Source organism: Natrix helvetica (genome assembly GCF_964273705.1).
Source record: "Natrix helvetica genome assembly, chromosome: Z".
Lineage (NCBI taxonomy): Eukaryota > Metazoa > Chordata > Lepidosauria > Squamata > Natricidae > Natrix > Natrix helvetica.
In genome coordinates, this window is record NC_138554.1 from 27375295 (window position 1) to 27388560 (window position 13266).

Sequence of the window (13266 nt, forward strand, 5' to 3'; positions counted from 1 at the left end):
ATCAGATGGTATAATATGCATTCTATAGCACTGTAAAATTTGTGGAAGGTTTTGCATTTGGAAAAAAACGGGAAGAACAGAAAGATAAGGCAAATTATTCCCACTCCCTCTCTGGTGTGGATTGCTTCCAATGAACTTGATTGTGTCACTGATGATTAAAAATTCACCTGAAACTCAACCTCAATTCCAACCTTGGAAGGTGGAAAATGGATGCTTGCAGAATGATTGCAAGCAGGCTATTTCCATCTCTGGTGCAAACACTGAATTGCTATGTCTAAGATGAGCACTCAGTACTGCAAACAGTAATTGTTAGGAAGGAAACGTGCAGTTGAGTTGCATAATCTTAATATTAATCTTTACAATCTTATTTAAAAGTATCAGGGCACTGAACCTCCACCAATCACTCCACAATTGATTGCCATCACTAAGAGCTTCCTTAGCTGGCAAACTTAGTTATAAGCCAATAATCTTCAGTCAATATTGAAAATTCTTTTGAAGAAGAAAAGAGAGAAGGAGCTAAAACACCAAGCTAATATAAGCTAACCTATAGAAACCCATCTGGGATTTGGAGTAGATCAGTGGTTCTCAATCTGGGTTTGTGGACTCCTGGGATGGGGTGGGGGGGGGGGGCTGCAATGTCATCACAGGTGGTCCATGAAGGCTTGAAGAAATGTTATGATTTAAATCTTGAGTCTTGATGGTACATGATCATGGTATGTGGCCACAAAAGATATTTAAAGGGGGTCCATGGTGAAGAAGAGGTTGAGAACCACTGTAGTAGATCATCAAGGCTTTCCAAAATCAATACTTTTTAGAGTATTATTAAAGAACTGCAATTAAGAAATTTGAGGCAACCAGGAATAGACTTGACACTTACAACAAATAAAACGCTAGATACTTATTCCATCTTTCTTTTTTAAATGGATCTTCTGTAATAGAAAAAGGAGTGGAAACCCCAGTAGAAAGCACAGGAAGTTTAACAAAGGTAACAACACAATATCTTAGCCTCCTGTTAGATCCTGATTTGGAAGCAACCAGGATTCTAGAAAAAAAAGGGATGGTCTTTAGTACATGCAAATTCCATCAGGGCCTCCTTAAAATCCGCCTCCATAGCTCCAAGCGAAGCAGATCCCGTTCTTTTCGAATCCCGAGCAGCACACTCTGGTTTTCATGAGCACGCCGTATCAGGTAAGGTATAACCTCTTCTATAGATCCATAGGGGATAGATTTGTAGATGGCAAAACCTGCTTGACCTACACTTGGCCGGAGGGTGAAAACCAAATTAGAGAAAGGAGGTGAATATATCACAGGAAGAAAGGAAAAAGTCATGAAGAGCATGGAACAATACTCACCTAGTGCCAAGGACACTTGGTCACACATACCCAGCAGCTGCCCAAAGCTAATGGGTCCAGCATTTTTGTTGATGCCCATCTGTGACATCCTTAAGAAGACAAAACAAACACAGACAACGATGGGCATGAATTTATGGTAGAATAGCATAAACTGAAAGCCACAAGTCCCAAAAGTGCTCTTGAAAAAGCACCTTTGGGACAACCATGACCTGGATGACTGAGAATCCCTATAGACATGCAAGCTAGAAGACAATTCTGGAGTAAGCTCATTGGCAGGCTTCTACCAAGGAGATGGGTATCCCAAAATCTGCCAGTTTGGTATATGGCAAACAGATCTAATACACTTGTCTCCTATTTTTCCCACAACAACAATCTTTCAAGGTGGGTTAGGCTGGGAAAGAGTGACTAGCCCAAAGTCACCCAGTCAGCTTTCATGCCTAAGGCTAGCCTAGAACCCAAAGTTTCTGGTTTCTAGGTCAGAGCCTTAACCACTACTAGACCAAACTAATTCTCATGTTGCTGAATGTCAACCCTCAGTATCTCAGCTAGTATGGCCCAAAGTGACAGATTCTGAGAATTGTGACTCAACAAAATCTTGAGGGCTCTAGGCTCCCTCTGCTACTTTATGCAAATCACATAACCATAAATATCAGTTTCATTTTTTTTTTTGCCCTAATTTCTCACACGTTTGAGGAGAGCAAATGACTATTTGCCTTTACATGCACACTAATATTTTTCAGCCTCTGGTTATTTTGACCTTTCTCTCTCAGTTGTGTTAAATTGGAAAACATGTCAATCCTTGAGCACAAAGTTTGTTGCTTCTGGTCCAACCCTCTGCTAAAGGCAGGAGACCTTGTACCATCCTGGCCAAATGATTGTCCAGTTTGTTTTTCAAAACATCTAATAATGGAGCATCCCCAACTCTGGGAGGCAGGCTATGATTAATTATTCTCACTGTCAGAAAATGTATTCTTACTTTCAAGTTAAATCTTTCTTTAACAAATTTCCACCCATTGGTTCTGATGCTTTGAACAATAAATCAATCCCCTCTTTCTGTGACAGCCCCTAAAGTCCTGGAAGATGAATGCCTTGTCAGTCTTCAGCTATATGGATAAATTCCCAGAATTCTGAGCAATGTCACTACTGACTAAACAAGGTTGACGTTCAGAAATCTGGAGGGCATATGACTTGAACCAGTGATCTAAATGAATTTTTTCAGGGTTCACAACTTATTGCCTTATTTCTTCTCTTCCTCTTGGCTTTCAGTTTTTCAGTTTGCAACTTGTGCATGCAATTTCTAGTACAAATCATTTAAGGAAGTAGAAAGGACTTGTTCACAGAATCATGCAACATCAATAAACCAATCAATCAATTGGAATTGAGCTGGAAGGGACCTCAGAGGCCTTCTAGTCCAGCTCCCTGCTCAAGCAGGAGACCCTATACCACTTCAGACAAATGACTCTCCAGTCTCTTCTTAAAAACCTCAAGTGATGAAGCACCCACAACTTCTGAAGGCAAGCTATTCCACTGATTGATTGTTCTCACTGTTAAGAAGTTTCTCCTTAATTCTAGGTTGCTTCTCCCCTTGATTTGTTTCCATCCATTGTTTTTTTTTGTCATGCTCTCTGGTGCTTTGAAAAATAAATGGACTCCCTCCTCTTTATGGCAGCTTCTCAAATACTGGAATCCTGCTATCATGTCCCCCTTAGTCCTTCTTTTCTTTAGACTAGCCAACCCCCAAACCCTGCAACATATGTTCTTCATATGTTTTAGTCTCCAGGCCTTTAATCGTCTTAATTGCTCTTCTCAGCACTTTTCCACTCAATATATTTTTGTAGATGTTTTATTTGTAGATGTGTTGTTACACCATTCCTCCTCACCTCTTTTTCACTACTATACCTTTGTACAGCATGTGTCACAGAGGCTTCATTGTGTGTAGCCACAATCATCTCAAATCTTTCCTTGACTTGAGATACTTGGTCCAAGCCAAAATCCAGACAACGGCGGTAACTGTTTGCCAAGGAAAATGAAAAAAAGGGGGGGAGGAGGGAATGTTACTAAAGGAGGAGATTCCCAACAGAAATCCTACAAGTAGCACACAGCCTGACATAACCAAGGCTCAAAAGAAAAGAAATGTTCGAATGAAAAAAAATCCTCACCTTTCATTGGTAGCTTCCCAGCTTGGCTGTACAGGATCAGGGTACCCCTTTTCCTTTGCCAATTTCCGTTCTTGGTTCAGATAAGCCCCCCGGACCAGCTTCACTCCAAAGCATACCCCCAAGCGTCCTGCAAGGGCCACATCTTGCTTCAGGCGCTCCAAAGTGTCCTGGAGGAAAACAAAACTAGGTCAACAAACAAAACAACTGCTATGGAATGTTTTTTTAAAGTGCCCTAGCACCACTTAATTGTTCTGATGAAAAGTGCATTATTTTTTTTTTTGAATTCCCAGGTAGTGTGATGAACAAAATACAAAGGAGGAGAGATTCTAGGAATAGACCCTGGGATGGGCTTCAAAAATTTCAGCAACAGGTTCTCGACCGGCTGCTGTGTGGGCATGGCCATGATTGGCCTACTTGGCCTCCTGCACCACTGCGGGGGTGGTGGTGGCATTTTCTCCTTCCCCAGGCTCCGGAGGTTTTCCTTGAGCCTCTGGGAGGGCGAAAACTGCCTCTCCCAGCCTCCAGAGGCCCTCTGGAGTCTGGAAATGGGCCTGTTTCTGGTCTTCCGGAACTTCCAGGAGGCCCATTTTCCCCCCTCCCCCTGCCTCCGTGCGAGCCCTGCACTTACCTCGCATCCAAAACAGACCACGTGGAGATTCTTGGGAAGGGACGGGAGGGGTCATCTAGAGGTGGGATTTGGAGGTTCTCCAAAGCAGCCATAATGTTAGCTACGGTTTCTCCTGAACCTGGGCGAACCTGTAGCAGCCCACCCCAGAATAGACCCACCTTGAGATATGCTTGATATGTATTCCAAATCCAAGGTTTTTCGGTATTCCAAGTAGCCATCATTGCAATGGTGACTAATGTCAAGGCAGGATTGATGTACGTGTATTCTGCATCTACCAGAACACGGACTCCTTTTTCTACAGCATACTATATGGAGAGAAGAAATGCCACATGATTCATACAGAAGACATGTGATTGATTATCTGGCCTTCAGATACTGGGGTTGCTGAAGATTTTACTTAGTTCCATTCAATCCCCCAGAAACCTACTGAGATTTAAGAATATTTTATTGTATAGTAAAGAACTACAGATTCCTGAAGGTCCCTTTGCAAAGTCCAACAGTGAAAATAGACCTCTGTAAGGCATTTTCTCCCAACTATAGAGATGTGGAACATTATGTTGCAGATGGATATCTTCAAGCAGCAGCCAAAAGAATCAAATATATGGTGTAAGAAGAGTTTAGAATTTCTAAATGCACTTGGTTAAAACCTGGGCTATACTTTGGTAGGGGACTTTCATCCTTGTTTCTGACAAAGCTACAAAAAATTGTCTCTTTGCTCCCATCTAATGGTAATCTGGTTTTTATGCCGCCCAAATACAGTATTCTTGATCTTCACCTAATTTTCCTTTACCTATTTCTGCTTGCTAAGTAACTGTAAAGGCATATTTGATTAGCTGGTAAACCTGGTAATGTCTAAAACACAGACAGGTAATTACAGTATGCCCTGCAAATATTTTGGATTACAGCTGTCAGAATGACATTGGCCATTCTGGCTAGACTGGATGGTAGTATTTCTTCTTCTTCATGCTGAAAAAGGCAGCCATCTCTGCATCTTTTCCTATGCGGTTCCCTTCTCTAACATATGTGATAAAACCAACCATCTGTGAAGCCTTGCTATCTCCCCAAGTTTAATCCAGCCCATCCTGATTTCTGGATGGTTTCCCACCAGCTGATGACATTCAGAAAGCAAGAGGGCAACACCATTTCCCTTCACACCCATGAACACCCATGACTTACACCCATGTCATCAGGATATGTGGCAGCAACCCAAAGAAAAGGTGATAGATGCAGAATAAAGATCACCAACGGGGGAGCAAATTTTATGCTGGAGAGCTCTTTGCTGACTCAAGAATGAGAAAGAATTCAATAGTGAGGAAAGGGCCCATGTCAGCCATACGCCTCATCCTGTTCAAACCAGAAGTTCTCTAATTTCTTATTGCAACTGCAATCCTTTGTGATTCTACAGAGGAATTATTGAGTCTGTCATCTGCACTTCTATAACTGTCTGGTTTGGTTCTGCAACCTAACAAGACAGACAGAGACTTCAGAGGATAATCAGAACTGCAGAATTACTGAATTACAGAACAATTACTGCCAACCTGCCTTCCATTGAGGACCTTTATACTGCATGAGTCAAAAAGAGGGCCGTGAAAATATTCACAGACTCCACGCATCCTGGACATAAATTGTTTCAAATCCTACCCTCAAAACGATGCTATAGAGCACTGCACACCAAGACAACTAGACACAAGAACAGTATTTTTCCCAAACGCCATCACTCTGCTAAACAAATAATTCCCTCACCACTGTCAAGCCATTCACTAAGGCTGCATTACTATTACTATTATTCTTCTCATCATTCCTATCACCCATCTCATCCCACTTATGATTGCAGGGCTGTAACTTTGTTGCTTGTATCCTTACTATTTAAATTAATATTGATTGTTTCCTGATTTCTTATTTGTACCCTATGAGTATCATTAAGTACCTTATGATTCTTGATGAATGTATATTGTCTTTTTATGGGCACTGAGAACATATGCACCAAAAACAAATTCCTTGTTGTCTAATGACACTTGGCCAATAAAAAATTCTATTCTATTCTGTTCTGTACTCTTCTCTTCTCTTCCCTTCTGTTCTATTCTATACTTCTTCTGTGCATTCAAAATATTACCAACTTTTTTTTGTCTTGCTTCTGAATCTGGGTTTTTATATGATCTTGGGAAGAATGACACTCTGCACCTCAAGGAATGGAATAGGGCCAATATCCCACAACTGAAAAATTTTGGCAACTGAAAAAGACAATCTCCCAATCACCTTTCTCAATCAGGATAAACAAATAAAAAACTGGACAGTTTTTTTTTAGTCTTTTGCACAAAAGAGAGAAGGGCAAAGGGATTCAAAAAATCAAGTGCAACAAACATACTGAAGGGACAGGACTGATCATGAGTCCTGGTTGCCATTTTTAAAATGCCACTATGGAGGCTCATTCCATCTAATGGTAAGGCCAAGGATTGGTTTTGATTGTTAATGTTTGGCAAGGAACATATAAGCTTCTGTCCAAAGGACAACAGCTGAGTTAAAACAATCAATTGTGCATAGCTCAATTATTGGGCTTCAATATTGGATCTGTTGTTGACAACTCAGGTTATGACTTTGCAATTTAATAGCAATAGCACTTAGACTTATATACTGATTCACAGCTCTCTCTAAGCGGTTTACAGAGTCAGCATATTGCCCCTAATAACCTGGCTTCTCATTTTACCAACCTCGGAAGAATGAAAGGCTGAATCAATCTTGAGCTGGTGAGAAACAAACTGCCGAACTTCAGTCAGCAGAAGTGGCCTGTAGTACTGCATTCTAACCACTGCACCACCACAGCTCATAAAAGCTTTAATACTGTTGTCAGAACGAGTTATATTTTCATAACCTCACGGTCTAAACCAATGTAAATGTCATGGGTGAAACTTTAGTTGGCTTGGTACCTGTGCTACAGAATTCAGGCGCCTCAATGATTTTTGGAAATGCTGGTTTTCTTCTTGGGACAAGCAGCTGAAGGACATTTCCTGGTAATGGAAGAGAACAGACAACATATACATTTAAAAAACAACTCTTTGTCCATAGAGAGAGTGAAAAGGATGGAATCAAAGCAAACAGGGAAACAGATAAGAAAACATGAAATGGGATCTGCTCACATGTCCTGACATGGCAGCCATGACTTTTTCGATGCTGAGATCCGATATTCCCTCCTTGTTTTGTAAACAGAGGGTAATTGTTTTCTGTGAAGAGAGAGAGAATAAATCTATGCTAAATAAGATCAGAGTACTTGTCTTCATTCTCATCTCATACTGCAGAATTAGGAACCAAAATGATGACTTTTTTTATAGTCAAGGAAATATAGGTAGCCCTCGATTTATGACCACAAGACAGCCCAAAACTTCTGTTGCTGAGACATTTGTTAAGTGAGTTTTGTCCCATTTTACAAACTTTCTTGCCAATTATTAAGTTAGTAGCATGGTTCTTAAGTGAATCTGTCTTCCTCTTGACTCTGCTTGTCTGGTCACAAAGAGTGATCACATCATCCCAGGACATAAATATGAGCCATTTGCCAAGGGTCCAAATTTGGAGACCTGTTTATGGATGTGTTGCAATGGTAGTAAATGTGAAAAACAACATAAGTCACTTTTTTCAGTGTCTTTGTAATTTTGAACGGTTACAACCATTCACTAAACCAGGGGTAGTCAACTTTTTTATACCTACTGCCCACTTTTGTATCTCTGTTAGTAGTTAAATTTTCTAACCGCCCACCGGTTCCACAATAATGGTGATTTATAAAGTAGGAAAATAACTTTACTTTATAAAATTTATAAAGCAGAGTTACAGCAAATCCCTACTGCCCACCATGAAAGCTGGAACGCCCACTAGTGGGCAGTAGGGACCAGCACTAAACAATAACTAAACCGATCACAAGCAAACTATTGCATATTGTGGACTACCTGTATTATAGCTTTGCAAATTTTTCACTTAAATCTTCTTACCATAAGCTGAAATCTAGCACACTTACATCCTCTTCTTTTTAGTAGTCAAATTTTATTTCAGAAAAATGGTCAGTGGACAAAATACTCACTAAGTGAACCATGACACTAAGATTTGCTGCTATGACCACTGTTTACTGGTGTCTCATTTATATAAAATTATTTCTTGCAGCAGCTCCAGTGTGACTCTCTGACATTGTTAGACACAGATATTTGAACTTAAGTGATTGGGAAATTATTTTTTACTAGCATTTAATACCACTGTATTTGTGAACGATGTCTGCCTCAGGTAGTTACTATATGAGAACTGACTTGTGCTGGATTGGAGGTAGACCTTGCTCATCAACTGCCTTATTGACCAGCCATTCAAACTTACAATGGTGCTAAAAAAATAACTTTAACAATCAGTTCTCTCTTTTATGACTATTGCAGATGTCCCCACAGACACATGATTGACATTTAAGTGCTTCACATCTGACTTTCAACAAGCAGAATCAAAGGAGAAGCCAGCAGTAAAATTGCAAGTCATGGTCATGTGATGCCTCACTTAACAACCCACAATGATTCAATTAATAACAGAATGGGAAATGACATTGTTAAGTCCATCATGGTCACTTGCTTAATGACTATATCACATAATGACAGTTCCAATAAGTGAGGACTATAGGGTTATTTTTCCTGAAGTGCTGAATTTAGTTTGACCAGTTTAAAAAAAAAAGAAATGAATCCATCATGACGTTTGTCAATTTTAAGACACACAAACTTGTCACATGCACATGCACATGTCAAGTCCTTGTGTCTTAAGCTTGTTAAGGTTGAGAAACACTGCCTTAATATACTTTACCCATTCAGCCCTTAATCCTTTCTGCTGGCAAGGTAACTGAGTCAAAGATCACATTTTGGGGGAATACAATGCCTCCATCCACTTTTTATGGAAGAAATACTTAATATCCCGTGCGCCCTTCCATCAAAAGAGCAGGGTCTTGGCTTCATAATAGTGATGGTGCCTCCTTAGCCAACTGGGCCACAGCAGGTATGACTAAATTGGCCACATCAGCCAATCCACATTTGGGAATCATGTTCCACCTTGCTTAGCACTGAGTGCTCAATGGAGTAGGTAGTATTTATAGCTTCTCTTTCATTTTAGATTGTTTTGCTGGGAGCTGGGAGGGGTTGGTATTGCCAACTTGGGTTGGTGTTTGCATGCCAAAACTAATTGTGTTAATATTGTCTTCAAAGTATAAACTAACTCCATGCTCTCAATATGCTACTGCTTGAGGCATCCCAAAATACTCACACAGAGTTCAGCTGCCATCAGGGCTGTCACCTTCAGTTGCATCATGGGATTGGGGGCACCCCCCACTGAGAGATCCAGGCAGGTAATCATGGAGTGGGCATTCTTGTCATACCACCCTTCCCTGGTGAGGAGAGAGCAGAAGGGTAGCACTGGAACCCTTTCAGATCTGGCTTTTGGTATTTCTGCTGCTTGCTCACCAACTCTTATCTATCTAATGCCATCCTTTTCTCTGGATTTGGTTTCATATGATTGCTATGCTAGTATGTGATGGAATATTCCATCTACTTGGGTGATGTCAAGTTTAAGATGGGTGGACTTCAGTTCCCAGAATTCCCACACTGACTGGGGAATTCTGGGAGATAAAGTTCACCCATGGCCATCTTGCTGATTATTTATTTATTTATTTATTTGTCCTCAAGAGGTTTCTGTGGGGGTTTTTTGGCAAGATTTCAGAAATGGTTTTCCATTGCCTTGCTTTTTTTAGGGCTGAGTTAAGGATTGACTCAAGGTCAATCAGCTGGCATTGTGCCTAAGATGGAACTAGAATTCATGGTCTCCCAGTTTCTAGCCTGATGCCTTAACCATCACACCAAAGTAACTGTCCTCGGGGATATACTGACTAGGAACTCTGAAGAATCCTTATGACCTAGAGAAGGAAACAGGCTAGGGGAGTCTGGTTTATGATGAGAGAGCTGATTTATATTAATTAATGATGAGATTATGAGTAATACTTAACCAGGAAAATTCAACAGAGTTTTCAAATCTCCCAGCAAAAATCAAAATTGCTGGAGGAAGGTAAGGATATTCCTGCCCAAAAAACAGGCTTTATTCAGCTGGTCAATTGGACTTGTTGGACTTTCTTTTCTCTAGACTCAGAAAAAATTAATTATTCTCATTTTTTTCTAGTTTTGAGTAACAGGGTTCCGTGCATTACATCAAAGCTTACAGTAGTTAAAGTGTGAGAAATTACTCTTAACACTGATAACCACTTCCTCAAACAGAAAGCCAAGGTTGTAGATATCTCTGTATGGTCTTAATACATACTGGAAGCACCGGAAGAGGATGTATGAATCATGTTTCCCTTCTTAAGCTCAAAACTTGTGTGACTCTTTTCACCTTTTCAGAAGATGTGTGAGCTCTCCGTATCTCCATAAAACACCCCCTCAATGATTTACAACCCACAAACTGCCAGGTAGATAATTTTTTTGTACTGTAAAGCAACCTTCCCCCACTCTAATGTCCACCAGATGAATTGGAAAACATCTACCATTATCTGCCAGTTAGCAAATCCAGAAGATGATGATGGATGAAGAATGGTATAACATGGGAAATGAGATTCACTCTTTATTTATTACTAAAATAGTTATAATACCCGTAAATATTGGGGGGAATAAAGGGAAGGCTACTACATCTACCAGTACAACTTTTTAAAAAGAAGTTGAATCAAAATGCTTTGCCTTTATACTGTACAAAAATTTGGAGCTGCTGTGTGTACAACTCCCATGACCAAAACAGGATCCTAAAGATTCTAAAATAAATCCAAAATTAGGATCACATAAAAAGTTCTCCCAATCCCTGAATTTACTCTCTTTCTGCAGATATGTATTCTTCTAGGTACAATTTCTCTGTTCTCCAATTTGTTTTCTAGAATAACCTCTACTGTTAGGTAGATTAAGATTGCTGTCTAAAGTGATTTATGTTTATCACCTCAATTGTTATTTATTTTGCAAGCAACTATTAAAGCTCAGGTTGTAGTGAAAAGCACATCTGTAATAAAATTGAAATAAGATTATGGTCAAGAATTGGCAGACCACTTTGCCTTATCTTTTTCCATCTGTACAAAAACTCCTCTACTGCTAGACTAACTATCATCTCTTCCTCCACCTATACTTACCCTTCTTTTTCCTCTCCTACATCTTCTTCTATGGGGACAGCAAGGAGAGGCCGGACCCCCAAGTGTTGGAGTCTTTGCAGTGTTTCTTTGATCTCTTTGTGGGTCTCACCAGCCACAAACTGCCCATACAAAGTAAGACGAAGTGCAGAGGTCCAGAGACGACGTCCCAGAATGCGCCGAGTGAAAGAAAGGAGCTTGGAGGGAAAAGAGAAATAGAGGCTGTATGGGAAATTTCCAAATGTGAAGCTGTATTTACTTGGAAAAAGAACCCTGAATAAGGCTACCAGATTTGGCCTGAAAAAAATCCAGATGATGGAAACAAAGAGAGTTTTCTATATCCCTTTTCCTCCATCTAGTGATTATCTGGATTTTTGTAGGCTCAATGGCGCAGTCCATCTTGAGACACCTAAAAAGTTAACAGATGGACTATAGATTAACTGTTAACAAATTAATTACTACAGATAATTTATCCCAAAAAGGATATAATTTGTGCATCTGGAAAATGGACTTTAGTCCACCAAAAAAAGTCTTCCAATTGCCGTTTGTCAGTCTTTAACACCAATTATTAACCTGCAATCTATGCAAGAAGTTGTCATAACCATCTTTAGTCATTTGTGCAAGTGTCACAAATAATTTATTACTTACTTTGCACAAATTACTACGAATTACAATTTATTCTAAAAACTCTTATCACATCCCCAATCAATAGGGCACTCGGTTTAAGTCATTGGGGGCAAATTCCAGGGTCATGCTCAGGTGGAGATAACAAGGGGACTTCCAAAACTTAATAAACCAATTACATGTTTATCATTTAAACTGATTTCCTGATAAGATCATTAAAATAATTCTCTGGTACATCCTTCCAACCTCACATCATAGAAACCCAAGATTATAGATGACAATTGAGACAAAATGGGTTATGAGTTAGATCAGGAGTCAAAATCTCACCTTTGGTGCTTTCTGCACCAGCCATGGAGAAGAACAGAGAAAGAAGACCAGCAGTCCACGACTGAGTTCCCATTTGGTCTTGAGGCGGAAAACCTTCCCATCATCCAGGTTCAGTGAATTAGAAGAAGATTGGGGTTTCTTTGAAGCGGTTTCGGGGACTGTCTTGGAAGATGAGGATTTCTGGGTTGTCACTTGGGGGCTCCAGAGGGTTAATACCCTCCGGTGCATTAAACGAACCCCACAATGCAGCATGCCACCAGCTCAGTCTGAAGGGCACAGTGCCACCTTTGAGAATGTAGCATCTGGCGTTTATCCCATTGCGTATGGGAACAAGCTGGAAAGATGGGGAGGGTGGAGGAAAGAGTGCAAACACAGCCCAGTAAGGTGCAGTTTCAGCACTTTATTGGGGGTAAGTGGGAAGCAATTCACTAAGGCAGAAAACCTGCTAAGGAGAAGTCATTCATTAACATGACTGGCATTTCAACCTTATTGGCTTATTCTATTCTTTTCTGCAACTTGGTAGTTTCCAGATCTGTTCACTTTCTATAATTCCCAGCAATTGTGTTAGATGGTAGAATATGGAAGGTGAAGTCCAAAACACCTGAAGGCCACAGATTAAGGCAGGCTGCTTCATCCTATGACAGTGATGGCGAACCTATGGCATGGGTGCCACAAGTGGCACACAGAGCCATTTGTCAGGGCACGCGAGGTGCTACCCTGTCAGCTGGCCAGCGCGCATGCGCGCGCTGGCCAGCTGAGTTCACCTTTTTAAAAGCTATTTTTCGCCATCCCCAGGCTCCAGAGGCTTTATAGGAGCCTGGGGAGGGCGGAAAAAGCCCCCCGCCCCCCAGAGGCTTCAGGGAACATCCGGAGGCTTCCCTAAAGCCTTCGGAACGCTTAAAATGACCCTCCGAGCAACCCGGAAGTCACTTCTGGTTTGCTCAGAGGGTGGTTTTAAGCGCTCCGAAGGCTTCAGGGACCGTCCGGACGGTCCCTGAAGCCTCCGGAGGGCCT

At 40.8% G+C, this 13266-nt stretch overlaps 1 protein-coding gene across 1 annotated transcript; it reads right to left on the reverse strand.

The window, feature by feature from the left end:
• Window positions 1–908: 908 nt before the first annotated feature.
• PRODH2 (proline dehydrogenase 2) lies at window positions 909–12569 on the reverse strand. Its single transcript, XM_081971371.1, has 10 exons — window positions 12253–12569; window positions 11305–11498; window positions 9411–9531; window positions 7274–7357; window positions 7064–7144; window positions 4298–4444; window positions 3512–3678; window positions 3252–3362; window positions 1353–1441; window positions 909–1253 (listed from the first exon to the last, which is right to left on the reverse strand). Exons 1-10 carry the CDS (start codon window positions 12502–12504, stop codon window positions 1084–1086), a joined length of 1416 nt encoding a protein of 471 aa, XP_081827497.1. The 5' UTR covers window positions 12505–12569; the 3' UTR covers window positions 909–1083.
• Window positions 12570–13266: the final 697 nt, after the last annotated feature.